This window comes from Otolemur garnettii, unplaced genomic scaffold (genome assembly GCF_000181295.1).
Source record: "Otolemur garnettii isolate 467f Iridium unplaced genomic scaffold, OtoGar3 scaffold00223, whole genome shotgun sequence".
NCBI lineage: Eukaryota > Metazoa > Chordata > Mammalia > Primates > Galagidae > Otolemur > Otolemur garnettii.
In genome coordinates this window covers 536746-563679 of record NW_003852618.1, presented here as the reverse complement: position 1 = coordinate 563679, position 26934 = coordinate 536746, and the positions used below count along the sequence as shown (strand labels likewise).

At 37.1% G+C, this 26934-nt stretch overlaps 1 protein-coding gene and 1 pseudogene across 1 annotated transcript; one reads left to right on the top strand and one right to left on the bottom strand.

The window, feature by feature from the left end:
• Nucleotides 1-5921: 5921 nt before the first annotated feature.
• LOC100963268 (putative olfactory receptor 2B3) lies at nt 5922-7004 on the bottom strand. The gene has a single exon (XM_003801840.2). The coding sequence runs from the start codon at nt 6944-6946 to the stop codon at nt 6005-6007; it is 942 nt and encodes a 313-aa protein (XP_003801888.1). The 5' UTR covers nt 6947-7004; the 3' UTR covers nt 5922-6004.
• An 18737-nt stretch (nt 7005-25741) lies between these two features.
• On the top strand, nt 25742-26934 carry LOC105888221 (annotated as a pseudogene).

The following is a 26934-nucleotide window of genomic DNA, read 5'->3' as shown; positions in this document are numbered from 1 at the left end:
GAAAGGATTATGCTTAAAGGTGTATGTTGGGTGGATTATCAGATTACTAGAGAGGAGCTACTTATAGGGCAGGTAGTCATAAGATGTTTAAATGGATTAATGAAGTCACTGATGTTCAATGTACATGTGCAGAGGGATTGTAATGAATGTTAATGAGGTCATTGCTGTATAGTGTGCATGCACAAGATTGCCTATATAAACCAACCGTAAATAAAGAAAGCTCATCATTTTGCCTGAGCGAACAGATGGTCACCTTTATTTAAAACACAATTTCAATAAGCGTGTTTGTTCTTCGCAACATCACTCTTCTGTGAGACCCTAACGGCAACACCCTTATGGCAACAGTATAGATCTAATCTCCCTTATTACCACTGAATGAATCCATTCAACGAATATTGAGGAACTATATTTGACTAGCAATAAAGATACAGCAAAAAACTAAATACACAAAACAAAAAATCCCTGCCCTAATGGAACTTGCTTCTGTTTGAGAAGACAAGTGATGAACAAATAAACACAACATAAAATTTGGTTGCGATGAGAACTGAGGAAAATAAGGTGGAGGGCTGATGGTTCAAGTTGGGGGATGGCAAAGTGTGGCAGGCTATCCCTGGCCAGAAAAGGCTTCTCAAAGAAGTTAAACCTTGGAGCAAAGAACTCCCCCAAAAGTTTTTTTTAAATAGTCAATAAATATTATTCCAAAAATGGAATCAGGATTTTAGGATATCTGTTTGTACCAGTTATGAAAGCTCTCATGAAGGTAAACCAGATACATCTGGATGCTATTAATATGCTTGATATTTATAGAAAAAAATCCAGAAGTCTTCTTTTTTGTATTTTTAAAATTGATATAATTGCATATTTTTTATAAATTTAGGTAGCTTGATATAGTGAATATTGATTAATGTTCACTATAGTGATTCATTGATTAATGAATTCACCTATAGAATTTAACTATCTGGCTAATGTCAGAATGAGGAAGAGAAGTAATAACGTGGATGGACAGGAAGAACATTATGCTAACTGAAATAAGTCAGGTAAAGAAAGACAAATACTACATGATCTCGCTTATGTGTGGCATCTAATAAAATATTTGATTGAACTCATATAGAGGTAGAGATTAGAATGGTAGTTACCAGGCGCTGGGGAAGGGGCTGAATGGGGAAAGGAGAAATGTTGATCAAAGTTTCAGATCAAAGACAGAGTCTCAAGCTGTTGCTCTGGGTAGAGTGCTGTGGCATCACAGCTCACAGCAACCTCCAAATCTTGGGCTTAAGCAATTCTCTTGCCTCAGCCTCCCAAGTAGCTGGGAATACAGGCGCCTACCACAATGCTCAGCTATTTTTTTTTTTTGGTTGTTGTTGTTGCAGTTATCATTGTTGTTTTAGCTGGCCCATGCCAGGTTCTAACCCACCTGTCTTGGTGTATGTGGCTGGGGCCATACCCACTAAGCTATGAGTGCTGTCTTATTCTTTCTTAAAGAAAAATTGGAAGAAATAGTTGTTTTCTATGTAAGAAATATTTTTCTCATATTAAAAACCTCATAATTATTGATTTACAGTTCAGTCAAGTGAAAGAAATGTCATAAATTAAGAAAGGTCCATACAAAAGAACAGGAATCAGCAAACTTCTTCCTACAAAGACCCAGGTAGATATAATTTTAGTCTTTGTAAGCCAAGGGGCAAAATTGGAATATTACAAAAAAATTCCATAAAATATTTTGTTGCTTAAAACACAGAAAAAACCCTGACAATAGTAAACACTTGCAAGAATGTAGAGCAAGTGGAGCTCTCTTTTATTACCAATGGAAATGCAATGGTACAACAACTTTGAAAGACTGTTGGCCAATTTCTTATAGTTAATATAGGCATACCATATGACCCGACAATCACATCCCTAGGTATTTATCTCAGTGAATCAATAACTTATGTCCACACAAAAATCTGCATGCAAATTTTAAAGCAGATTGATTCATATTCACTCAAAAGTGAAAGCAACACATCTTCAACAGGAGAAGGATAAACTGGGGGTATATCCACACAATAAAGTATTATCTATCGATAGGAAGGAATGAACTACTGAGACATACAACAACATGGACGCATCTTAAATGTATTTTGCTAAATGAAAGAATTCAGACTCCAGAGGCTAAATATTATATGATTCTATTCATAAGACATCTGGAAAAGGCAAAACTGTAGGGAGGGAGATTGATTGATTATAAAGGAGACATACAGGGGGAATTTGAGGATGATGAAGATGTTCTGTATTGTGCTGCACTGGTGCGGACATGACTCTATGGATTTTTAAAAAACCCATAGGCACGTACATCCCCCAAATGAATTTAATGTATGCAAACAAAAGCAAAAATCAACACTATCAGGAAAGATGCCAGAGGATTCTAAGATGGAATGCAGACAATGCAAATGAATCTCACTGTATTATAAATGTAAAACATAACCACATTGAGAAAGGTGAGGAAAAAATAAGTACTAATTGAAGAAACTTTGCAAAAATGGTGTTTGGATTGAAAAATGTAAGACTAAAGACAGAAGTCACTATGTAGTATCTATATACTTAATGAGGCTTTGGGGTTGTTCCTTTGTGATTTGTCTCTTTTATTTCATATGCATGAAGGAGGACGTGTAGGGATATCTATGAAGCTAAAGAGACGGACTGTGGATGAGACTGTTAGATGTCCCGCAGTAATTATCTTCCTTTCTATACATTAATAGAATTTTTTCTAGGTATATGGCAGTTCAGATAAAGAACATTTCCCAGCCTCCCATGAAGTCAGACTTAAGTGCCTGAGGTTTGGCCAATAAGACATTTATGGAAGTCTAAGGTGATAGAATTCTAGATTCTTCCTTTAGCAATTATTGGGATCTCATCTCCTGGCTCAGAAGATTAGAAGTAGCTCTTCCATGCATCATTCTTCATAACCCTTGGGTTCTACCCAATCACTGAGTTCATTATCTGCCTTCAAAATTATTATAGTTGCTAGTTTACCAAACATTTCCTTCCTGTATAAAATAGATCACCAGAGTTTTTTTAATATCATATTCCTCACCATTTGCCACATTAACTTTATGCCAGTGCCTCTTATTTTAATTTCTTAGCATCAATTTCAGGCTGATTGAGTACACTACCTGGAACATTATTTTGATTTGAATAGGGAAAAAGAACATGGCAGAATGTGCACTAGGTTTTAAAGTCATTAAAAAAAAAAAAGACCCACATCATTTTTGTTCACATTGTATTGGCAAAACAAATTAAATAGACAGACCTGCATTCAAAAGGGCAGGGAAGTGCGAGTCTACCATCTGCAAGGAGGGAAGAAGAAATCAGATATTTATGAACATCCTGAATTTATCCCATGTTTAAAAATACATTACTCTCAAAAATATTCAAGGAAATAAAAATAGAAAAAAGAAAAACTTGATAATATTTCTGCCTCTAAAATTGGCAAATGAGTCAGAAGATGAAAGCTCCCAGAGTGTGCAAAAAGCCCATGAAGCAAATATTCTCATTTACTGTATACAGTGATTGTAGGAACGTAGAATACTGCACAGAGTTTAGTGCAATTTGGCAATATCTATTAATTCTTAGATCTTTTTTTTTTTGAGACAGACACTCAAGCTGTCGCCCTGGGTAGAGTGCTGTAGCATCACAGCTCACAGCAACCTCCAACTCCTGGGTTCAAGTGATTCTCCTGCCTCCACCTACCAAGTAGTTGGGTCTACAGACACCTGCCACAACGCCTGGCTATTTTTTGGTTGCAGCCATCATTGTTGTTTGGCGGGCCCGGCTGGATTTGAACCTGCTAGTTCAGGTGTATGTGGCTGAAGCCTTAGCTGCTTGAGCCATAGGCACCAAGCCTGACTCTTAGGTCTTCTAAGAAATTTATAATTTGATCCAGTAATACAATTTTTAAGAATATAAGCTGACATTTAGACACAGATTGATACATACTAAATTCTTTGCATTAGTGTAAATATTAATCAATACAAGGAATGTAAATATTCAACAATAAAAATGGTTAAATGTTATTTTAATGTACCTGCATGGTGAAATTATTTGAAGCTATTTAAATTATTGTTTAAAGACTACTGGAATATTTTCAGAAGATAACACATATGAAAAAGTCAAATTATAAATTGCATTGGCAGTGATTTGAGAGGCATGCACAAAACTAGATTAGGTAATGATGTAGGTTCAGGTAAAACATGATAGTACCTGAAGTGTGAAGATGGGAAGAAGGTTAAAAAAAACAAAAACAGGAGGTTCAAAAGAGAGAAGATTGATATGTGTTGGTGATGATTTTGATATGGCAAATTACAGAGGGCATGGTAAAAGATATAGTTCATGGTTTCTGGTCTGTATTTGTAAATAAAAGGTAAATCCATTCATTAAAATAGTGAACTTTAGAAGAAGGTTCTTTGGTAAAGGGGGGCAGGTGTTCAGCTTTCAAATTATTAAGTTTGAAATGCTTTTCATGTATTCCACAAGAGGGGGTAGGCACTGCATATAATGCCACTGCATTATAATTACTCTAGACCATGACATCTATGTTTTTCATTTTCTCATGACTTTTTTTCTTTTGCAGTTATTCAGTTTGCTCTCCATCATTGTATGGTGTATGTGATAGGATGTGGTACATGTTTGGATTAAAAAAAGACACATATACTAGGGATATGATTGTTTTCATTAATATTAGGCATGTTGTAAGTCTGACTACTGTTTTGCAAAAACCAACTTTTAAAATCATATGGGTTTCCCCTTTTCATTTATTTGAAAGGTCACATTTTGTGAACACATATATACATATGTTGTATATGAACCATTTTCTGTTTTTATGTGTTTTATTTTTTACCATTTGATGCTACCACTTATGATTAAATTATTCTGCCTTGCTTACCAGATAAAGTTCAAAAATTTCCAGCTTCATATACTTTCTTTTTTTTTTTTTTGGTACTTTTTGTTTTGATCCAGCTACTCCTTAATTTATTTGTAATTTCTAAAATGCTTTTTTGGGGGTAATTTTTTCCTCTATTGCCTAAAATGTTGCCTCATCTATGTAAAATTACCAACTGTAAAAAATCATTTACATGTCTCAAATTAAGGGTTATTTCCTTCAGGAACTAGAGCATATTTTTAGTAGAAGAACTGTAGTTGTTTTTCCTTTGGTCTACTGCTGTCTTGTGAACAAGAACTGTTTACTAAATAACTACCAAAATAAAATAAATTCATTTAGATCAATATGAGAAAAAATTATTGCTGCTATACTATCTATAAGTAATTAGCTTTATAATTTAGAGGAGATTCCACATGCCTGGGACAGAACTTGAGACAATTAAAGAATTTGAAAAAAGAGCAAAAAGTAGAATGTTTTGTATAGGTCACAAATGCATGAATTGAAAATAAGTTCTGAACTCAACAGACATTTCAGGTTTCTAGAATGAGATGCGCATACTTAGGTTAAAGGTAGCTAGATTTGAGCCAAACTACAAACTTAGAATAGTTCTGAAAAGGTGCATATGATTGGTTTTTTTTTTTTTTTTGGTAAGATGGGTGTGAAGTGATTGAGGTTCTGGTGGAAGAATTTTTGGCTTGGGGCCACTGGTTATTTAATCAGAAAGACATGAAAATCCCTAACTAAAGGGGTAGAACATATAGTTTTAGAACAAACAGAATGTAAATGGGGAGGTAAAACATGCAAGGCTCCCGGACTTGTCCTTCTGACATTGACAGAAGGAAATTAGCATGCCTTGCCTCAAGAAACAGTACCTTGGGGGACTTAAGGACCGCAAAAGAGTTTTTAACTTAGAAAATGTCTGATGGTGTCAGCATCACTTTCTGAACAGAGGAAGAAGCACTTTCTTCCTGTTGGTAGAATTCAATGAAGTCATGGGAAACTGGAAAATAGTAGTATCACTTCAAATGTTATTACCACCTTCAAGGATGAGGAGAGACTTGGGAGATTCTTATCACAATGGAGTCCTTCCTATTTCTTATAGAAAATGATTCTTGACATTACTCTCTTGAAAGCCTCCTTCATATCTTTATTTCTAAGGCTGTAGATGAGGGGGTTCAACATGGGTGTAATGATCCCATAGAAGAGGGAAACCATCTTTCCCCAGTCCTTAGAGGTGGAGGAAGGTGGCTGTAGGTACATATAAATGGCTGTTCCATAAAAGAGAGACACCACAATGAGGTGGGACCCACACGTCCCAAATGCTTTTCGCCGACCTTCCGCTGACCTGATTTTCAATACTGCTTGAACTATGAAGCTGTAGGAAATGAGTATCAATGTCACTGGAATTAGCAGAATTAATACACTGAAGAAAAAGAGCTCAGCCTCAATAGGCTTAGTGTCAGCACATGACAATTTGAGAAGGGCAGGGACCTCGCAGAAAAAGTGGTCTACTTCCCTATGACCACAGCGTGGCATGTGAAGGGTCAAGGAAGACTGCAACACTGAGTTGCTGAAGCCAGTGAGCCATGAGCAGGCTGCCATCCTTAGGCAGAACAAATGATTCATGATGACTACATAGTGGAGGGGTCTGCAAATTGCCACAAATCTGTCAAAGGACATAACAGCCAGAAGGAGACACTCAGTAGCGCCTAGTGCCAGGAAGATGATGAGCTGGGCCACACAGCCACCATAGCTGATGGTCTTTTTGTTGTGAGCAATATTTACCAACATATGAGGGACTGTAGTTGTGGTATAACAGAGATCTAAGATGGAGAGATTAGTGAGAAAGAAATACATAGGTGTATGAAGTTTGGGATCCAGAATGCACACCATCATGATGGACACATTGCCAAAGATGGTGACTGTGTATGATATTAGCAGGACCACAAAAAGGGGCATTTGTAGCCAGGACCTCTCTGAGAAGCCAAGTAGTATAAACTCTTGTGGAGAGCTCTCATTTGCCCAATTCATGATGATTCACTTATTTTTCACTCCTAAAAAATATAATACAGGAAAGCAGTCAATAGATATTTATTGAGTACTCTTACTGAAACTAAACTGAATTTAGATTAATTATAATGAATAGCTTGGCACCAAATACAATTCAAAGTCTAATTTACAAATGTGAAATGCACAGTGGTTATTTTATGGTTACAAAGTAGTTACTGTGTTTTCATTAGTGTTTGAATTACTTTGTAAAGTGAATCACTACATTTAAATGACATATGTATGTGACATCTGCATAACACATGGAAAATTGTCAGTTTTCAATACATTTCACGTTTCCTCCCTCTTCTTACCTCCTAACCTTAAGAAACAATCCAGTAATACATACTGCTTATAATCCAATTATTTTTAATTCAGAATGAAAATGCTGAGTACTACAGAAGCTATAAGAATTGCATCTAAATCTGCAACAGATAGAAGAAATTCTGCTTGTTTTAGTAACATCTTTATGTGATTTTTTTTGAATTGTATCTGTCTCTCTCTCTCTCTCTCTCTTTTTTTTTTTTTTGAGACAGAGCCTCAAGCTGTTGCCCTGGGTAGAGTGCCATGGCATCACAGCTCACAGGAACCTTCAACTCCTAGGCTCAAGCGAGTCTCCTGCCTCTGCCTCCCAAGTAGCTGGGACCACAGGTACCCACCACAACGCCTGGCTATTTTTTGGTTGCAGCTATCATTGTTGTTTGGCGGACCCAGGCTGGATTCGAACCCACCAGCTCAGGTGTATGTGGCTGGTGCCTTAGCCGCTTGAGCCACACGTGCTGAGCTGTATCTATCTCTTAAATGCCATGTATGTACATCTCATACAAAGAGCTATCATGGGTATTAGATGCTTCAATTCAGGATAGTAAAATTATGACTTATTGTATATACATAATATAGTAATGACTATGGTGTCATTTCCCATCTGTAAACATCTTGATAAAAATAGTAGAACTGGCTCGGCGCCTGTGGCTCAAGCGGCTAAGGCGCCAGCCACATACAACTAAGGTGGAGGGTTTGAATCCCCAGCCTGGCTGCCAAACAACAATGATGGCTGCAACCAAAAAATGGCTGGGCATTGTGGCGGGTGCCTGTAGTCGCAGCTACTTGGGAGCCTGAGGCAGGAGACTCGTTTGAGCCCAGGAGTTGGAGGTTGCTGTGAGCTGTGATGCTGTGGCACTCTACCCAGGGGGACAGCTTGAGGCTCCGTCTTAAAAAAAAAAAAGTATAGTAGAACTATTTAAAAAAATAGTAAAACTATTGCCATGTGGCAGACACCAATCAGTGCCTGAAATACATTCTTTCTAATTCTCACCAAAACTCTGATAAACAGGCATGATTTACACTTTATTGCTCCTGTGGTTCAATGAGAATAAATAATTTGTACACTCAGTAATGGCGAGGTAAAGATTTAAATCCAGGATTTGAATATGAATCCCTTCCTTCCTTCCTTCCTTCTTTCCTTCCTTCCTTCCATTTCCACTCACATATACAGATAGCACAAGAATGACTACATACAACGCAATAGTGGTTACAAATTAAGACAGGAATAACATCAAAAATCATATATTCAAATTGATTTTCTTCAGTCTGTGAAAGTCATTACTTATTTATATATCCTTAGTGCACTGAAAGTTCTTCAGTCTACTTTACATATGTTTAAATGAAATGTCATTGAGATGACACACACTATTTGAATTTACAAGCACAAAAATACTGTTAGACAGACTGAAAAAAGAAGATAAAATAAGGATTAGCCCAATGGATCACAGAATGAGATATTTTTTCTAGACTGAAAAACCGTGAAATATCAAATATAACTCGACAATAGAATGTCTAAAGGAGAATGAACAGAGATGGCTTTAAGACTTGTAACCTCTTTCACTATATGTAGTTTTAATTTTGGGCTTTTCATTATATATATAGTTGTTCTTTTTAAGGAACAGATATAAAAAATCAACCAGATATTTGATTGAAAAATATAAGAGGATATGAGATTAGACTTTTTGAATGTCCCTGTAAATTAAAAAATTATGAGTATGTGAAGCAATGTATATGTTAATGATTTATTTAGCTACTTCACAATGTACACATGGATCAAAACAGCATGTTGTACACCATAAATATATATAATTTTACTTCACAATAAAATATTTTTATGTGAGCAAAAGACTATATACAAAGATAAAAGACAAATGACAAAGTTGAAAAATGTACAGTGTTTATGGCAGAAATGGTTATTATTTTAATACATAAAGAATTACATAATAATGAGAAAAATAACAAAAGCCCAATAGAAAACAAGAGTAATTAGTAGAAGAAAAAATAACAGTGAAAATAGAAAATATAGGCCTTCTCATCATTAAAAAACACAAATCAAAACAGTAAGAAATTACTACATTGTTTCTCCACTTGGTAATATTAAGAAAAAAAAATCACCTTTTAAAGTAAGCAGGTAAGAACACTGCTTCTGGAGCTAGAATCTGCCAGTGTTTTCTTTCTGAGCTATGTAGTCCTGGGCATGTGGATAAACACCCTTCTGCTGCATTCTATCATAAAAAATCTCTGAAATGATAAAAAGAGAGTTATCATGATGCTTAAATGAGACAATGCATACACATCTGGACTTAGAATAGATGTCTGAAATATACTCAGCATTTAATAAATGTGAACTCATTGTAAGTAACAGTATAATTAGTATTAATCATTAGTTATTGTTATTAGTAGTAAAACTGTATCACCTCAGCTTGTGTAGTATATGAGAAAACAGACAATTTACTTTTGGTGGGCCAAGTGATTATTATAATTTTATATTATAATATGAAATGCATATGGCACCTTTTCTTTGCTACTGGCATAATGCTGAGAACATAGTTTTCTAGTAAATGTAAGTCAAGTCAATAGCTAAGAAGGAACTATTTGGTTATCCGTAGGGGATGGGAGATAAGGGGACTTATTCAACAGCTATTTTTTCTGCTCCTATTTTTTTCACATCCTCTATTTTTCTCCACATTTTATATGGCACTGGTTCCAGCTTATCTACTAATTCTCCTTATACATTATCAGAAAATGAGCTGTCCCCTTGGCAAGAATGTGTTGATTCCAAAAACACTATCACATTAGCTTTTCATATTTATATTTCCTACATGGATCTTAAAAAAACCTTAAATCCCACTGATTCTTTTTAAATATGGCGATATAATAGGCACACATTCATTCAAGGGAGTGAAAAGATAAGTAGGATTGTTAGAGTCACTGAAAATACTTGACATTTATTTCAAGGATCCCAGGAAATAAACTGGGCACTGTGGTTATTTAATGTGATGCAACCCAGAGACAGGGATGGTCTTTAGAGACCATTCCCAGTCATGGGAACCTAACTGTCTATAACAGACACCACTCACCTTTTCTCTAAGTGTCTAAGAAATATCCATGCATTTGTTCTTTGTGCTGTGTTTCAAAGGAAGTCTGATCCAAAGACAGATTGATAACCTTTCAGCCCTTGTGACATTCTAATTCAACGACCTTTTGTCCACTGATCAAGAATGAAATTAACATGTAATCTGGACTGCATCAAGAACATATGAGAAAAATAATGAAGGGAAAGTATAGATTATCTTCAGTCACTGGGGCACTTTTGACTGACATGTGCTCTTCTTACCAGGCTCCTAATTGATTTCTTACAAGAAGTTGACATAATAAATCAGCAACATTGGTGGTGTCACAAAGAGAAGTTGTGCCTTCAACTAAAACATACAATATTTATTAGGGGCCTACTATCTGCACAGTTCTGTGTCCTTTATTTTAGCCCTAGAGATTTCAGAATCCCCCAAGTTTAATTGGTCTTTATGTCCAGAGAGGCATTAAGTTAACTCTATTCCCAGCTGTATTGGTAGCATAATACTGGCATGTAGGTGGTTCACAAATTTTAAACTTAAGGTGAATATTAGAGCCATAAATCATAAATGGTAAAAGATAAGTTCAAAGTTGCTAATTAGGAGAACACAATGGCTTAATGAACTTATAGCTTCAAATTCCTTCAAAAAGTCTCAGGGTCAAATAGTGAGACCTCTGATGGTATATATGGAAAAACAATATTTCTAATTCATTAAGTTTTGTAATATTTGTGGACTAACCCTACCAGGGATCTGCAGGTTAAAATATTGTGCAATACAAAGTCACTTAACATATGAAAATACACACTGAAATTTAAGGTTAGCCTAAATCCACTCGGGTAGAATAAGTGGAAATGACATGAGATCACAACAGGAATAGTTTTTGAAAATAAATTGACTTGTGCAATTTATAACTTAATTTGTGCTCACCTAAAATTCTAGTAAAATAAATAAATTGTAATTGAATCGAGCATCAGCATAGATACAATCTCCAAGAAAATCATATGTATTATTTTCTCTTATTTTTCTTTTTGTATATTCTGTATTTTTACAAATTATAAAATATATTTGTACCCTCAATTTACCTGAAATAATAAAAAAAATTATAAAATAATATATAGAATATGACCACTTTCTAAATTATGACATTTTCTTAACCCATAGTTTTTGTAATTGTATAATTAATTCTGTTATAATTAATGATTTAGATTTAAATAAATATATATGTATCATTACATATATACATAATTTCCCAGTCATTCCTTTACTATTAAATACTTATATTTTTTCTGAACTTGTCACTTTATGCTATAGATAATTCAGAATAAATTGCTTTCCATATTTAACTTATTTTTCAGAAATGGAGTTAGTGGATTAAAAAATATTACTACATGTAATACATATTCCTAATTAGTTTTCAAAGGAGGATAACTACTTGTGCTTGGATTATATACATAAAAGAAAAGTAATTTTAGATGGAGATTATAAAAGAGAATCCCACAAGATATTGAGTGAAAAAAATCAATGTATTTCTCCTGTTTTAGTTTCTCTTATTTCTTGACAATTTTAATACAAAATCCTGAATTAACCCTAAGGCAATAAAGTTGGTTTTATTTTCCTTAAAACCCTAGAACTGCAGTGGTGATAGCATTTACCATATCTCTGTTTCCTTTACCCACCTATCCCTGAAAAAATAAGCCAGATCTTGAATGATGACAACAGCCTATTGCAATCCTTCTGTTATAAGATACTGAAGAGAACTGCTCTTCCTGCAGATCATCACACTGGTCAACCATATCAATGACATCATGCTAGTTGGACAATAACATGAGCAAGAATACACTGAAGGCCTTTATAAGACACATGTCCCTTATACAGATTCAGGGGCCTGGCACATCAGTAAAAGTTTTAGATGTATTTTTTTCGGGGTATTATGGGAAAAACTACCTAAGGTAAAGGACACATTGTGGCATTATGTATCTTCTATCATCAATAAGGAAAGCCTTGTAGGTCTCTCTGTGTTTTGTAGTAAGCCATTTAACACCATGGGGATACTGTGTCCATCTGCTATGGACATACATGGCTACAGTCATTGAATAGGCCCAGGGTGAGAAGGGCTCTAGAACACGTCTAAGCTACAGTGCAAGTCATCCTGATACTTGGGGCATACAATTTGTAAGACTTTATAGTATAGAGGTACAAATAACAAGAATGAGGTAGAGTTTATAGCAAATTTATGGGAAAATAATAATAAAAGTCTTAGGGTTTTGGAGCAAACCTGCTATCTACAGAAGATCATACACCTTTTGAAAAATAGGCTCTGGTGTGCTACTTAACTCTGGGTTGAGACACAACACCTGACTATGGACATCAAATAACCAAGAAGCCTAAATCATCCATCATGAGCTGACCCACCAAGTCATTAGGTCAGGTGGATACAGCACTCATTGAAACATGCTATTGGTACATTCAGGATCAAGTAGAGGCATGCCCAGAAGGCCGAAGCAAACTGTATGAGCAAGTAGCTAAGAACTTCCTGCTCTTAAACACTATTGCTTCAATGTTTCTGCCTCAGATCACATCAATGTCTACATGGGAGAAAACATCTAACCATCTAATGGGGGAGGAAAAAGGCAGAGTTTGGTACGTCACTGGCTTAGGGGACAAGTTAAAAAGGATATAGACTGAATTATAGCCTAAAAGACAGTGGGTGAGGGAAACTCTGCCCAGTGGATAGCGTTTTAGAGGGTACCTAGTCATCCACTATGTGTGGAAAGAGTAGTCTGAAGTTAGGATTGTATAACTCATGGGCTAAATGGCTTGGGAGGCTTTTCGGGTGGCTGGAAGGAAAAGGATAGAAAGACTTGGAAAAAGAAGTCTAGAACAGTGGCACATACATAGACATATGGGAGTGTTTCATTATTCCTACTACATGTTAACAACTATAAGATAGAATCAACCACAGAAGAGGGATTAAATAACCAGGTAGAAGATGTGACTTGGTGGGCAGTTATGGTCAAACATCTGTCATTTGCTTGCACCCCACTCTCTACAATGCTGGTATAATGGGCATACTATGTATGAATGCAGTAGCCATGTGGTAGGAATGGAAGAAATGCATGGGCTAAGCAGCATGCACTATAGCCACTGCTAAATATCCAATGTGCCATCAACAAGAGACTAATGTGGGGTCCCTGATAAAACAGTACCCCTTCAAAAGACCAACCAGATACTTAGATTCAAGTCGACATCATTGGAATCCTTCCATTTTGGATGTAGCAATAATTATTTTGGTAGGTATAGAGAGGCATACTCCAGGTATGGGTTTTCTTCCCTAGCTGTAAGTCCTCAGTCAACACAACTATCTTAAAGACTTAGAGTCTTTAGAGTGTTTGATTCAGTATCAGGAGATCCCAAATAACATTGTGTCAGGCTATACCACCTAATAGCATAGGAAGTATAGGCATGGACATATGATCATGAAATCTGTTGGTCACATCACATACTGCATCAATGACCTATTAGAAGTGTAAAGTGACCTGTTGAATACATAGCTGAAATGCCATCTCACATGCAATTTTATCCTCTAAGACCCATTATGTACTTTAAAACAATTACCCTTATATGGTGCTGTGTCTTCACTAGGAAAAATACATGGATTCAGTAACCAAGGGATGTAAACAAGGGTGGTTCATTTATCATCATGACCATTTGAATAATATGTGTTTCTTGTGTCCATAATTATAAGCTCTGTAAGTTTAGAGGTTCTAGTTTCCAAAAGGGAAATGCTTCTACCAGAGATACAGAATGTACAAATTTGTCTAATTATGATGGTAAATGACCAAGTGCTATGAGCTTGGCCTAAGAATGGCATAGTTATCTGGGGCTCAGACACCTCTGGATTGTGTCATCAGGTAAAATACTGAGACAAGTGGAGGTGCTAGCTGAGGGTGAGGGCAATACAGAATGAATAGAAGAAAGTGATGGTTAATATACACATAATTTGTAGACCTGAGACCAGCTGCAATGACGGTTCTCTTCTATGCTTTCCCCACATACAAGGGCCCACTAGAGCCATGTAGAAACTTCTTTTATAACTTAAATAACACAGTGGATCTGAGAAGTTAAAGAAGTGTTTGAAGTTATAATGCTCTGCTTAGATACCACTTTAAAGGCATTACCTCAGCTGCTTGATGTGCTACTGACAGACAGCAGTAGTGCAGCTGAGATTTCTTCTTTTTGGATTCTCTAAAGAGAGTTGCCTTACTAAAACACACAGACTTTTCTATGTAGTCTGCATTCAACATTGATCAACAAGGAGATTTCAGGCTTGCCCTGTTGCCTAACACAGAACATACATATTTGAACTGCCATCCCATATTGAAGGTTTTCTGTAGGGTTGGGTAAACTTTGGTAGAGTTCGTATCACAACTCAGGTTTTTTCTCATCTCAATCCTACTTCCTTTCCTTTCTTTTCAAAAATGTTGTTCTAAAAAATACTCCCTAGTGCAGCACCTATGGCTCAGTGAGTAGGGCGCTGGCCCCACATGCTGAGGGTGGTGGTTTGAACCCAGCCCTGGCCAAACTGCAACAAAAAAATAGGCAGGCATTGTTGTGGGTGCCTGTAGACCCAGATAATCAGGAGGCTGAGGCAAGAGAATCACCTAAGCCCCAAAGCTGGAGGTTGCTGTGAGCTGTGATGCTACAGCGCTCTACTGAGGGTGACAAAATGAGACCCTGTCTCTAAAAAAAAAATAAAAATAAAAATAAAAAACACTCCCTAATAAACATCCTGAATGCTAATCTCTGCTTTTTGGCCAACTTCATCTTCTATAGGTATTATAGGACCTGTGGATAAAATAGTCATATACTCACTGTCATAGTTTCATCAATATTAAATATATCCCTAGTTTGATGCTTTCTGAGCCAGTCTGGGTTGTTAAAACAAATCACCATGGACCGGGTGGCTTATAAACAACAAAGTTTATTTCTCACAGTTCCAGAGGCTGGAAGTCTAAGATCAGGGTACATGCATGCTTTAGTTCTAGACAGAGTCCTCTTTCTGCCATCTTCTTGATGTCTTGTGTTCTCACCTGGCAGAAAGAGAACAAGAGAGATATCTGGAATTCTTTGTATAAGAACACTAATGTTATTTATTAATATTATTCATCTACCTTCCTGGCCGAATCACCTCCATGGACCCCATCTTTTAATACCATCACCTTGGGTGTTAGCATTTCAACCTAAAAATGATAGGGGGAAACATACATTCAAGTCCATAATAGTCAATTTTAAATAGGATCAAATGTCAGTAAATCAGACATTGTAGCCCAAGCAGAACATCACAAGTAAGAAAGGCAAATCCATATTTGTAGTAAACATCAATACTTTAAGGACAAATGACTCCATGTTCCAGGGACAAAGGATTTGATGTAATGACCTTTCTAAGATGCTGCTGATCTCCTTAGTGGATGGTACCAGATCAAGGGCTCAGCGTAGAACTCTCCTTTCCTAGGCATCAGAAAGTTCATGCATTCAGCAGTGGCAGTCTCTAGATTGTCCTTGTTACCAGACAGTTCATATTGCTGGGCCTGTGCATACCCTCCCACCTTTCTGCCACAACTACTCTGTGAAGGGTCCATTGCATAAAAAATGAATTGGCTCTAAAGAAGCTGGGTGACATCCACTTGTTTGGGAAGTACTCCTCTGGTGAAAAGTCTCTGGGGGGTCATTATTGTGTGAAAAAGTCCACATGCTTCATCCTCACTTTCATGGGACCATTCACTTGCATCTATATCAGACTTCCTTGTTTTTGATATTCTAACCTTGCTTCTACCAGGCTCCTGACCAACAAGGCAAACCCTATACCTCTGCCCAGAAGCCCATGTGTATTGATACTTCAGGCCAATTATCTTTCTACTCAAAGTAGGTAGTCAAGTGTGCAGTACAGAATTCTTCCATCTGAGAGAATTTCCTCTCAGTACTGTCCTTTTGGGTGACTTCTAAGTTGGACTGTAAGCAACACATGTTCACTTAATGGCTTAACCACATTTAAAGCTAACCATTTGTGAGAATCCTTGGCTTTTTCTTTTCCAAGCACTTGGTCAACTGGGAACTGTCATGAGCCATAAGTATGAATTGAGAATGTAGTGCTGATGTAGCACTCATAGGTAATAGGTGTCTAGGATACTAGTTCATATAATTTAATTGTGTCCTCTGGACATACTCTAGTTTGACCTCAAACGTTCAGTTTCCATTTTTGTAATGGATTTTGGCTGCATCAATCTGACCATCCATGTAGTTGGATTTGATGACATTTATCTGTGATGGGCAGCATCAGCTGCACAATCACTCAAAGTACAGAGCAGCATAAATGTGCACGAAGCCGCTAATGAAGTGGAAAAAGCAAGGGAGGACGATATAGAAGTTGCAGAGACTCCAAAAGAAGAGGATGCCAGGCATCTGATAAGGCAGTTGAAGTCACTTTCTGTGGAAAAATGTCCGGGTAGGCTGAGTGGCATAGCCAGATAGCCTAGGCTTGGACTCCCAGAGTACTAGGATTACAGGCGTGAACCACTGTGCTTTGGCTGATTTTACAGTGTTTCTTGTTTGTTTGTTTGTTGGTTTTTTGCAACAGTCTCACTTTGCCACCCTTAGTAGAGTACTGTGGCTTCATAGCTCACAGCAAATTTGAACTCTTGGGCTCAAGTGATTCTTTTGCCTCAGCCTCCAGAATAGCTGGGACTATAGGCACCACCCAACATCCTGTTGTTTTTAGAGATGGGGCTTCACTCTTGCTCAGTCTGGTCTCAAACTCCTGCATTCAAGCAATCTACCCACTTTGGCCACCCAGAGTGCTAGGATTACAGGTGTGAGCCACTGTGCCTGGCTTTTACAGTGTTTTGATTATGTATGATTTCATATGATATTCCCTAATAAAAGCTGTATAAGAAAGTACAGTACATATATGGGTCAGTATAGTAGGCCCAGTTCCTTATGTTGACCACTTCCATGTTGACCTGCTTGAAATAGTCCCTTAGGTGGTCAACTTACAGAGGTCCTACTGTACTTAATTCTTTGAAAATTATAGTGTACTTGAAGTATGTATAGTTTATTAAAGTCCTTTGTAAAAACAGAAACTACCTTTGGACATTAAGAAAAATATATTGAAGTAAAGATTTGTTGGATAAAAGGAATAGTAGACCATCAAGCCATTGGAGTGAAAGGAATCAGCATAGGCCTGGAGATCTCAGTGGGTGGAAATAATAGGTAATTATTAATACTTTAGGTCACTGCTAGGTGCTGGCTTTGGGAGAGACTGATTTGTGTGACATGAACCATTACCCTCTGATCAGAATTTCCTGATCAACAATTCACCACAACTGTGTGGAGTAGGAGAGAGAAGTTCTCCTAATGAATGGCCATAGGTAGAGAAAATAAGAGATGGCAACTCCTGTTATAGTAATTTCTTGGTACTGAATATTTGACTAGTTACAATATTTTATTCCCTTGTTCTGTCAGGGAATAGAATATTTTTACATTGTGCATGAGAATTTAAGAACATGAGGAGCAGTGACTGCATCTGGAGTTGGGTCTCTAGATCCTTGTTATTTGAGAAATTTGCAAATTTTCTTTGATTCTTCATGAGATGTTACATTTGAAATTCAAGTTAATAAGTTATTGATAATAAGAATGAAATCCTCATTCTCCTATTTCCACACTTGAGATATGAAGAAACACAATCTCATGTTTAGTATTCCTTTTTTTTTTAGACAGCATCTCACCATGTCACCATATTTTTAGAGACTGTGTCTCAATCTTGCGCTGGGTGGTTTCAAGCTCCTGAGCTCAGGCAATCTACCTGCCTCAGCCTCCCAGAGTGCTGGGATTATAGGCATGAACCACCATGCCTGGCTGCCATTCTTCTTTTTTAAATTTCAGATTAATATGTTGGTATATATGATGAGATTACATTATTTGTAGGGTAAAGTCTGAATTATAGTTGGATTCTTCATCCATAAAAAGTGCTCTATACTTCTACATTATACTCATTAGGTGGGAATTTACAGAATTCCCTCTTTACCCTCCTTGAATTTAATTGTGCTTCTCTTGAGGGGCCTGTAGTTGTTAATCCACTACTTTCAATTTAGTACTGAGTACATGGGATGCTTGCTTTTCCATTCTTGAGATACTTTACTTAGGAGAATGTTGTCTAAATCTTTCTAGGTAAATACAAAAGGTGTAAAGTCTGTATCTTTTTAATGGTTAAATAGTATTCCGTGGTACACATATGCCACAGTTTGTTAAACCATTCATGGGTTGATTGGGCACTGTGAATTGTGCTGCTATAAACATCTGAGTGCAAATGTCCTAATGATAAAATGATTTTTTTCTTCTGGGTAGATGCCTCTTAATGGGATTGTGACATAAAATGGAAGGTCTACTTCTAGCTCTTTAAGGACTCTCCATATTATTTTAAAAAGAGAGTATTAGTTGCAATCCCCAAATGAGTGCATAAGTGTTCCCTTCTTTCAGCACCCAGGCCCAGCATCTGCAGTTTTGGGACCTTGTGGCATGGGCTATTCTCACTGGAGTGAGATGATATCTCAAAGTGGTTTTGATTTGCATTTCTCTGTTGACTAGGGACAGTTTGTATATTTTTCATGTGTTTGTGGCCATTTGTCTGTCTTCTTTTTTTGTGTGTGTGTGTGTATGTGTGTTTTTTTGGCCGGGGGTGGGTTTGAACCTGCCAGCTCTGACAGGCACCCTACTCCTTTGAGCCACAGGCACCTCCCATGTCTGTCTTCTTGAGAGAAGGTTCTGTGCATGTCTCTTGCCCAGTGATTAATTGGGCTGTTTGCTCATTTCTTGCTGATTTTGCTTGAGTTGTTTGTAGATTCTTGTTATTAGCCCTTGTTTATTTGCTTTGTTTATGGTGTCCTTAGCTGTGCAGAAACTTTTAAACTTGTTTGGGTCCCATTTATTTATTTTGGTTGTTGCTGCCACTGTCAATGGAATTTTCTTCATAGTTTTCGTCCCCAGGCTGATATTGTTAAGAATATTTTCCCACAAATTCTTCTAGAGTTTTCATCATTTCCTATCTTAGATTTAAATATTTTATCCAGTGTGAGTTAATTTTCATTAGTGGGTCCAGTTTTACTCTTTTCCATGAGGCTAACCTGTTCTCCCAGCACCATTTACTAAGTAGGGATTACCTTCCCCAGTGTATGCTTTCATTTACTTTATCAAAGATCAGATGGCAATCTGAGACTGGTTTCACCTCCAGGTTCTCTATTCTGTTCCATCGAGCTATGTCTCTATTTTTATGGCAAAACCATGTAGTTTTGATGACTATAGACTTGTAGTATAACCTGAAATTTGGCAATGTGATGCCTTTAGATTTGTTTTTATTTCAAACAATGGAATTGCATTGGTTATGCTTTTTTTTCTGGTTCCATACAAAATGAAGCACTATTTTTCAAGTTCTTCAAAGTATGATTTTGGTGTTTTAATGGGGATTGCATTAAATTTATAGATCACTTTGGGAAGTATACACATTTTAACAATGTTGATTCTTTCTAGCCCTGAGCATGCTGTGTTCTTCCGTTTTTTAACATCCGCTATTTCTTTTCTCAGGGTTTCATAGTTCTCTCTGTAGAGATCCTTCTCATCTTTTTTAAAGTATATTCCAAGGTATTTAATTCTCTTGGAAGCTTCTGTTCAGGGTATTATGTCTTGTGTCCTGGTTTTAATTTCAGGGTGATATTTACTTCATGGAGTTTAGTAGGTTTCTTTCCTTCTCAATGTTTTGGAATAGGTTCTGCAATATAGGAATGAGCTCTTCTTTGAAGATTTGGTAAAATTCTAGTGTAAACCATTTGGTCCAGGACATCTTTTTTTCTTGTTGGAAGCTTTTAAAAAAAAATCATTGTTGCAATTTTGGTGCTTGATATTGGTCTCCTCAGAGTTCTATTTCTTTCTAGGGAGGCAGTGCAATTCCAGGAATTTGTCCATTGCCTCCATATTTTCAAATTTCTGGGCATGGAAGTTTTTGCAGTATTCTGTGATGATCTTTTGTGTCTCTGTGTTATCTATTGTTATCCCCCCCCCTTTTATGATGGAGGTTATTAGAGATGTTACTTTTGTGTTTCTGGTTGAACTGGCCAAAGATTTATCAATTTTATTTATCTTTTCAGAGAAACAACTTTTTGATTTTAGTTTCATTCATCTCTGAATACTTTTTCTTTTTTTTGCTTTTGATTTTATTTAGTTCTGATCTAATTTTGGTTATTACTTTTCTTCTACTTGATTTGGGATTGAATTGCTTTTCTTTATCCAGTTCCTTAAGATGATTCATTGATAGTTGATTTGCAATCTTTCAGGCTTCTGGGTTTGGGCATTTAATGTAATAGATTTCCCTCTTAGAATTGCTTAGAAACCAGTGTCCTGCAGGTTTTGATACCTTGTGGCTTCATTATCATTTTGTACGAAGAGTCCAATGATTTCTTTTTTATTGCTTCCTTGACCCAGTTATCATTCAGCCAAAGGTTGTTTGGTTTCTATGACTTTACGTGTAGATGTGCATTTCTGTTAGAATTGAAATCTAATTTAATTTCATTGTGGCTGTGATGATACAAGGTCTAATTTTTATTTTTTAAAAATGTGTTGAGGTTTGATTTATATCTTAGGATATGATCTATCTTTGAGAACAGTCCATGAGCTGATGAGAAGAATATATATTCAGTGGCAGTGGGATGAAATATGCTGTATATGTCTACTAAGCCCACTTGACCTAGAGTTGTGTTTAAGTCCATTGTTCTTTGTTTAGTTTCTTCCTGGAGAATCTGTTAGTGGAGTATTGAAGTCCCTGACAATTACAGTGTTGTAAAATATCATATTTATTAAATCAAATAGGATTCATTTTACAAATCTGGATATAGTATAAAAATTTATACTAAATTTTATAAATATAGTTTCCATCTTTGTCTTTCATTAGTTTTGTAGCTTTTAAAAAAAATTTGCCCAGAGTTTCACTTTGTCACCTTTGGTAGAGTGCCCTGGTGTCATAGCTCACAGCAACCTCAAACTCTTAGGATGAAGTGATCTTGCCTTAGCCTCCCTAGTAGCTGGGACTAGAGGTGCCCAACACAATGGTCAGCTATTTTTTGTTGTTGTTGTTCAGTAGGCCCAGGCTAGGTTCGAATGCCAGAGCATGTGGCCAGCGCCCTAACCACTGAGCTATGGGAGCCCAGCTTAGTTTTATAGCTTTAAAGACAATCGCATTTATGAAAAGGATTGTGACTGTTGCTGTTTGTTGTTTCCACTTACCTGAAACATTGTTTTCCATCCCCTTACCCTGAGTCTTGATTAGTCTCTGTGTGCTAGATACATTTTCTGATGGCAGAAAATAGTTAATTTGTATTTTTTTTAACCAGTTGGACAGTCTGTGCCTCTTCATTGGGTAGTTCAAACTGTTGACATTTATTAAGAGAATTGTTGAATAGGAAAAAGTTCTATTCATATGGTGTGTGTGGGTCTGTTGCCTTGTTTTATCCCTTGGCCCATTTTTGGAAGCTGAGATTTGCCTTTTAGTCTGCTGGTGGTCCATTGTCGTGGTCTACTGTGTAGTACTGGTCTGTATATAATAGATTTCATAGTGACAAATTTCCTCAGTGTTTGCTTGTCAGTAAAAGATTTGATTTCTCCATCAAATATGAAGCTTTGCTTTGCAGGATACAGAATTCTAGGCTGTAAGTTGTTTTGTTTGAATAGATTAAAGGTGGGAGTGTGTAAAGTTTTAGTTGAGACATCTGCAGTCATCTTTATTGATTTATTCTTGTAGGACAGTTGCTGTGTATTCTTGAATGCTTACAAGGTTTTCTCTTTCATTTTGACTTTGAACTGTTTAATTATACTTTGTCTAGGAGATTCTCTGTTTGAATTGAGATGATCCTTTGTTTGATAGATGTCTAGAAGGACTGTGTCTGAATTTTTGGCAATGCTTAGGAAATTTTCAGTTATAAAATCATCCAGTGGGCCTCCGATGTCATTGGGACTCTCTCTTCTCTCTCAGCAATATTTATAATTTGTATGCTTGTATACTTCATGTAGTCCTATGTAATTCTCTAAGAGATTGCTCTGCTTTTATTCTCTTCTGCATTGTTAAATGACTGGGTTAGCTCATGAACCTTGTCTTCAAGCTCTAAGTTTATTTCTTTCCATGGCTTAATCTGTTGTTGAAATTTTCTACTACATTTTGAAACTCCCTGAGTGATGCCTGCAATTCTTTAAGCTCTGTTATATCCTTTCTAATTCTGTCTATGTCCTTGGTGTCATGTCTTTTGTTCATTTCTTGGGTAAATTTTTGGATTTCCTTTTGGTGGTTTGCTAATTTTCCTTTAAGTCCTTTCATCATTTTTGCCATCCATAGTCTAAATTTCTTTCTGACATTTAAATGATTTCTTTATGGATAGAATCTTCTGTGGTAGCTGTGTTGTCTTTTCTTGCAGGTTTTGACCTGCTCTTATTTTTCATGTTGCCTGTTTTTTTTGTTGGTTCCTTCTTACATGTAGTTTCATTTCCTCCCCACTACTTACTTCTCTAGATTCTTGCTTCCCCTTGATATTCTTTGTGTTTGTGCTTTGAGATTGACAAGTGGAAATCAGTCCAGAGGTGGCTGTCTGAGCCTAGGAGGCAGAGGCCCTTTGGTAAAGGTAGGAAAGGAAGAGAAAAGAAAAGAGCAGGAAAGAGAAAGACAAAAAACAATAGGCTAGGTGCAGTGACCCAGAACAGCAATCCCAGAAGTCTGGGACGCTGGGGTGAGAGGATCATCTGAGGTCAGGAGTTCAAAAATAGCCTGTTCAAGAGTGAGAACTCCCTTCTATCAAAAACAGAAAAATTAGCAGGGAACTCTGGTGGGCCCTGCTATTGTAGGCACTCAGGAGACCAAGGCAGGATTTCCCAAACCCAAGGGTTCAAGTTTGTGATGAGACAAGGCCAGGCTGACACCATGGCTGAATTTCTGTCTCAAAATAAAATAAAACAAAATAAAATATCTATCTTTATATATCTGAGATTGTGATCCTATTTTATGCTCTGCAAGAGATAAAATAAAATAAGAAAAAGTATTTTAATTGATCTTGACTGCCTAAGAGAATTTTGAGAGAAAAAAGGGAAATAATGAAAAAAAGAAAAAGAAAAAGAAAAAAGTCAAAGAATTTAATCATTAAAAAAATTCTGTTCAAACACCAGGTGGCGCTCCAGGATTAGAAAGAAAAAAGAAAGGAGAAAAAACTGTATCCCCTCTGGGTGTGGTGGGAGCAGAAAGTTAGTAGCTGGTGGCCTTGAAGATACAATCTTGTTTCCCTGTTTTTATTCTAGGTGTGGTAGCCATTTCAGAGTTGAAGCCCCAGAAGGGAGGGAGTGCTATAGTCCTAAAGATTATGCTGAACTTTGTCTCCCTTGGCTATTCAAGTAGAACCTGGCTGTTCAAGGGGGTCTATGTGGAAGAAGGGGGCCCCTCAAGGTGGCCCACATGTCTGTGGAAATCAGCCTAGAGATGGCTGATTGAGATGAGCCTAGAGATGAGCCTAGGAGGCAGAGTGAAAGTGGGTACATGCTGAATATTTGTAAAGCTGCACTAAACTGGGTCCCCATGGGAGTTAACCAGCTCAAGGCTTCAATAATCTCTGCTCCACTTCTGTGGTTCTCCCAACCAATCTGGTGGAATGCCCAGCAGCCTGCCCTCCTGTTGATTAGCCTGTACTTCCAAACCTGCTCATGTGCTCCTCCCATGAGCGCCTGGATCCAAGCCTCTAGCTGGGTCCCCAAAAAGCAGAATGCACCTGTCCAGTTCTCCACCAAAGGACCAGTGCTTCTGTTTCTAAGTGTCCTGTGGGACCCCAATTGCTGCTTGTCCATGTCATACCCAATGCCCAGAGAGATAGCCCCCCCTCAGCCTTTGGTCTGATCCTTGTCCACACCAACAAGGGGCCATTAGGGGTGGAAGAGAATGTCCTATGGAGTTAATACCCCAGAGATTCCATGTGTAGGGTTCACTCCCGTACACCCATTTTCCATGCAGGCCTCTCACCTTTCTTACCTTGCTCTTCCTGTTTGATGTTGCCTCTCTGTGCCTTGGCAATGTTGTTTCTGGGTGGAACCACCCAAATGTAGGCAACTGAATACTCCTCTTTCTGAACTTAACATCTGAGCAGTGGATGAGAAGTCTGTAATCTACCATTTTGGAGCCCTCACTAGTATCTTTTCTGACCCTAATGGTGTGAAAGCAAAAATTAATAATATGAGGAAATTTGGAAAATTTACAAACGTGGAAATTAAAAAATATGTTCCAGAACAAATAATGAATCAAAGAAAAAAACAAAAGTGAAATTAAAAAATATCTTAAGGCAAATGAAAATGAAAATGCAACATACCAAAACCTATGGGATGCAGTAAAAAAGTTCTAAGAGAAAGAAGTTTATAGCAACAATTGCATTTACTAAAAAAGAAGAAAGCTCTCAAATTAACCACCTAAAATTATACCTTAATAAACTAGAAAAAAAAATAAACTAAGCCTAACATTAACAGAAGGAAGGCTATAACAAATATCAGAGCAGAAATGAATGACATAGAGAGTAGAAAAATAATAGAAAAACATCAATAGAACTAAGAGTTGGATTTTTGAAAAGATAACAAAAATTGACAAATCTTTAGTAGGCCAATTAAGGAAAAAAAAAGAAGACTCAAATTCATAAAATTGGAAATGAAAGGAGATATTACACATAATACCGTAGAAGTACATATGAGAATACTATGAATCATATCATATGAGAATACTATGAACAATTAAACACCAATAAATAGTATAACCTAGAAGAAGTGGATAAATTCCTAAAATTACCTATATAACCTAACAAGAATGAATGTTTAATTGTCCTATTTATGATCAGGTGTCCCTCTAATTGGAAACTTGTTTATATTGGAAGATGCCATTTATAGGTCTTGTTTGCTTGGTGCCCAGTTCATTCCTCCCAAGATACCAGGAAAAAAGTTAAGTTGAGTGTGTCAGTCAGGTGATGCATATCTGTGCTGCCATGATCATAGAAGTATTATTGACAACAGCCAAGATAGAGAAGGGACCTAAATGTCTATCCATGGATGAATAAAAAAAAAAAGTGACATATATACACAACAGAACACTCTTCAGCCTTACAGGAAAAGGAAATGCTGTCTTTACAAAATGGATGAATTTAAAGTGCATTATGTTGAGTTCTGGTTGGCCAGAGCCCAGTGAGGGGTGTGAGAGTTGGTCAGTAACCACTTCCAGGATCTTGAGAACCTAAAGTCGGAACAGGTAGCTCCTCAAGAATTACTGATCTATGAAATGACAGAGAAATGGAAAAACTGTGACCAGAGACATGTAGTAATGAACAAGGAACAACATAATGGAAATTTCATAGACCCTTCTTCAATGAATTAAAAGAAGAGGAGGGATTGGGAACAAAGGTAGAATATTGTCCTATAGCAACAGCCACTCATTACTTTGCAGTATTTTTCTCTTGAAATCCTTGTAATCTTGAAGGAATGGACCTCAAAATTATGGCATCATTAAAGTATTGTGGTGTCTTTTCTACTGCTGCTTGCTGTGCTTATAGCTACGTATTATGTTGAAGGAGCGAGTCAACAGTGTGTGCAATGTATAGAGAAACAATTTCATTTGTATGCTGGGTAGGCTTAGGAATTTTGTCTTCTGTTGGTCTTGGAATAGGGCTGCATACCTTTCTGCTTTATCTGGGTCCACATATAGTCTCAGCTGCTTATGAATGCAATTCAGTTAATTTCCCTGAACCACCCTATCCTGATCAGATTATTTGTCCAGATGAAGAGGGCATTGAAGGAATCATTTCTTTGTGGAGTATCGTCTCAAAAGGATTGAAGACTGAATGTGGGGTATTGGTACAGCAATCAGAGAGTTGCCTCCATATTTCATGGCCAGAGCAGCTCACCTCTCAGGTATTGAACCAAATGATGAAGAGTATCAGGAATTTGAAGAGATGCTGGGACATGCAGAGACTGCACAAGATTTTGCCTCCGGGGCCAAATTGGCAGTTCAAAACCTAGCACAGAAGGTTGGATTTTTGGAAATTTGGCCTGTGTTTCAATTCCAAATTCTCTATTTGATCTGGCTTGAATAACATCTGGACACTTTCTGGTACCTTTTTGGACCTTCTTTGGTGCCCTGATTGGAAAAGCAATAATTAAAATGCATATCCAGGAAAATTTTGTTATAATAACATTCAGCAAGCACATAGTGGAGCAGATGGTGGCTTTCAATGATGCTGTCCCCAGCATAGGTTCATCTCTGCAGAAGCCATTCCAGGAATATCTGGAGGCTCAGTGGCAGAAGCTTCACCACAAAAGTGAAATGGGCCCACCACAGGGGGAAAACTGGTTGTCCTGGATGTTTGAGAAGTTGGTTGTTGTGGTGGTGTGTTACTTCATCCTATCATTAATTCCATTGCACAAAGATATGACAAATGAATCCAGCAGTGGTTGAAAGAGGAGAAAACTAAATAA